This window comes from Protomyctophum bolini (assembly GCF_963924005.1).
Source record: "Protomyctophum bolini genome assembly, chromosome: 5".
In the NCBI taxonomy this organism is placed as follows: domain Eukaryota; kingdom Metazoa; phylum Chordata; class Actinopteri; order Myctophiformes; family Myctophidae; genus Protomyctophum; species Protomyctophum bolini.
The window spans coordinates 37,121,151-37,123,171 of record NC_137866.1 but is presented as its reverse complement, the minus strand read 5'-3'; the positions used below and the strand labels follow the sequence as shown (position 1 = coordinate 37,123,171).

The 2,021-nt window shown below is 37.4% G+C and overlaps 1 protein-coding gene across 1 annotated transcript in view; it reads right to left on the bottom strand.

Moving 5' to 3' along the window:
• Window positions 1-202: 202 nt before the first annotated feature.
• Window positions 203-2,021, bottom strand: part of LOC308316004 (intelectin-1a-like) — a 4,022-nt gene continuing 2,203 nt past the window's right edge. The window contains exons 5-6 of the mRNA XM_080764325.1: window positions 714-817; window positions 203-579 (exon numbers count right to left, since the gene is read on the bottom strand). Of these exons, the coding sequence (XP_080620451.1) occupies window positions 436-579; window positions 714-817 (248 nt within the window). The 3' untranslated portion in view covers window positions 203-435. The remainder of the gene's footprint in view (window positions 580-713; window positions 818-2,021) is intronic.

Below are 2,021 nucleotides of genomic sequence, written 5' to 3'. Positions count from 1 at the left end.
ATATTTCAAACGATATACACTGAAGAAAATGTGTGGAGGTACTATCTTGGACTAAAGTGCAAAGAGATTGGACTTTTACTTCGGATGCAGGAATATAATTTATTTCAAGTTCATTTGAGATACAGCATTTAGCAATTAAGATACAATATCGTAAATAGGAAATTGATTAATTAAATATTATTACAATAATCAAATGAAAAATATATATTTGCCTTAGTTGCTAACTTGCTAATCATTTAATCCTGAATTCAAATTGTTTTTGTTTTGAGAGATCACAGCAATCAGTCACAGAAAGTAAACAGAAAGTAACATGATAGTAACCAGCAATTAAGTAACATAGCCTATAGATAGTAACCAGCAATTAAGTAACATATAGTAACCAGCAAGTAACATAGTTAAAGCCATAGGTCAGTGGTTGTTGGAACATGGAGGAACTCAGCGATAGAAGATCAGCACGGCAGCCTCTGTAATATTCTTGGATGCACTCCAACCAGTCGAAAAAATCCATTCTAAGCCAGTGAAGTCACCGCAATGTTGAGGAGCTGACTGTGGGAAGTGTCCTCCTCCACCAATGCAATACTATCAACATGTAGAAATATGCAACACACACACACACCTGAGTTCAATGTGACAGTAAAAGAAGAATATGGTACAAAAACAAGAGCTGAGCACCTCCCGTACCTCCCTTTACTAGATAACTAGAGAGTACTCACGCTTTCAACATTGCAGCCAGTAGGTTTGGTTCCAGAGCACATGGCCAAGGCTGCACGTTTATAATTGAATGCTCTGAAGGAGATGTAGCCTGGTGTAAACTGCCCTGAAGGAGAACACAATAAATAAATACGACTTTATATTAATATATAGTACAGTATTATACATTGCATAGAATAATATATTACACACATGATGTATTTGTATTAGTAGTAGTAGTAGTGGTCATAGTAGTAGTATATGGGGGACCGTACCCAAGTTCCCTCAGCCCTATGTGGGGCTAGTTCACCCTGCAGGAACATTGCAGATAGTTACAGCAATGACACTACTGGGGTCTAGTCTATCTACTTTGTTATAGCAAATGCTCCACAACAACACAGTGAACTCCAGTGAACGTTGTTCGTATATATATTTTTTTATATTCACAATTTTAAATATATAGTTTCAGGATGACATGCTCATTAATATGTTGCAGGAGATTTGTGGTATGCGATATCGGTACCACATTTGTCATGGTATGTGTGAGTCAAGTCAACTGTATGACCACAGTGGAAAAGAACATGGCATGGCAAATAGTTATATTTTTTGTCAGTTCAGAGAAAGTGTTTCAAAGTGTCAAATTACAATAACAACTAAATCATAATAACACTCAACAAGCATAATTCATGGAAACCCTTGATCCACAGACGACCTCCTCAGCTCTGATCAAGGTTGGGCACCCTAATCAAACTACTATTGTGACTGCATTCCATTAAATCCTGACATGGCCTTCATGAATCACTCATCACTGTTTTGAATCTCAGGTATGTTTCCATTGCATCAACAAACACAAAACTAGTTTAGCTTGTAGAACTTCCTGTCTCCTCATGTCCCCAAGTAACACTGTCCTCTGAAAAGCCATCTGCAATAACCTAATATGAAGTATACTGCACACCCATTCACCTTTGCAGCTAAGTGTCCCTTTCTCGGACTGCAACTGTAAGACCCATTTATTGAAATCCCAAACATGGAATATACTTGGACCATGCATTATGCCACATATAATGCCTGCCAGTATACAGTACATAACTTCCCAGTCTTGCTGGGTAAGTTATTTGGGTAACTATATAGTTAACTACTTTAACCCTGACATCCTGATTTTGGGCATGTCATTATAGGCTAAGAAGAAAGGACAATTGCTGATCTACAAAGTCACAACATGCCGTAATGTGTTGACTTATTTTAAAATGTGTAGCGCAGTGGAATAGAGTAGAGTAGACAATATATGACACGTCAAGAGTCTATTAGTACTGTAGGATATACATTTGTCA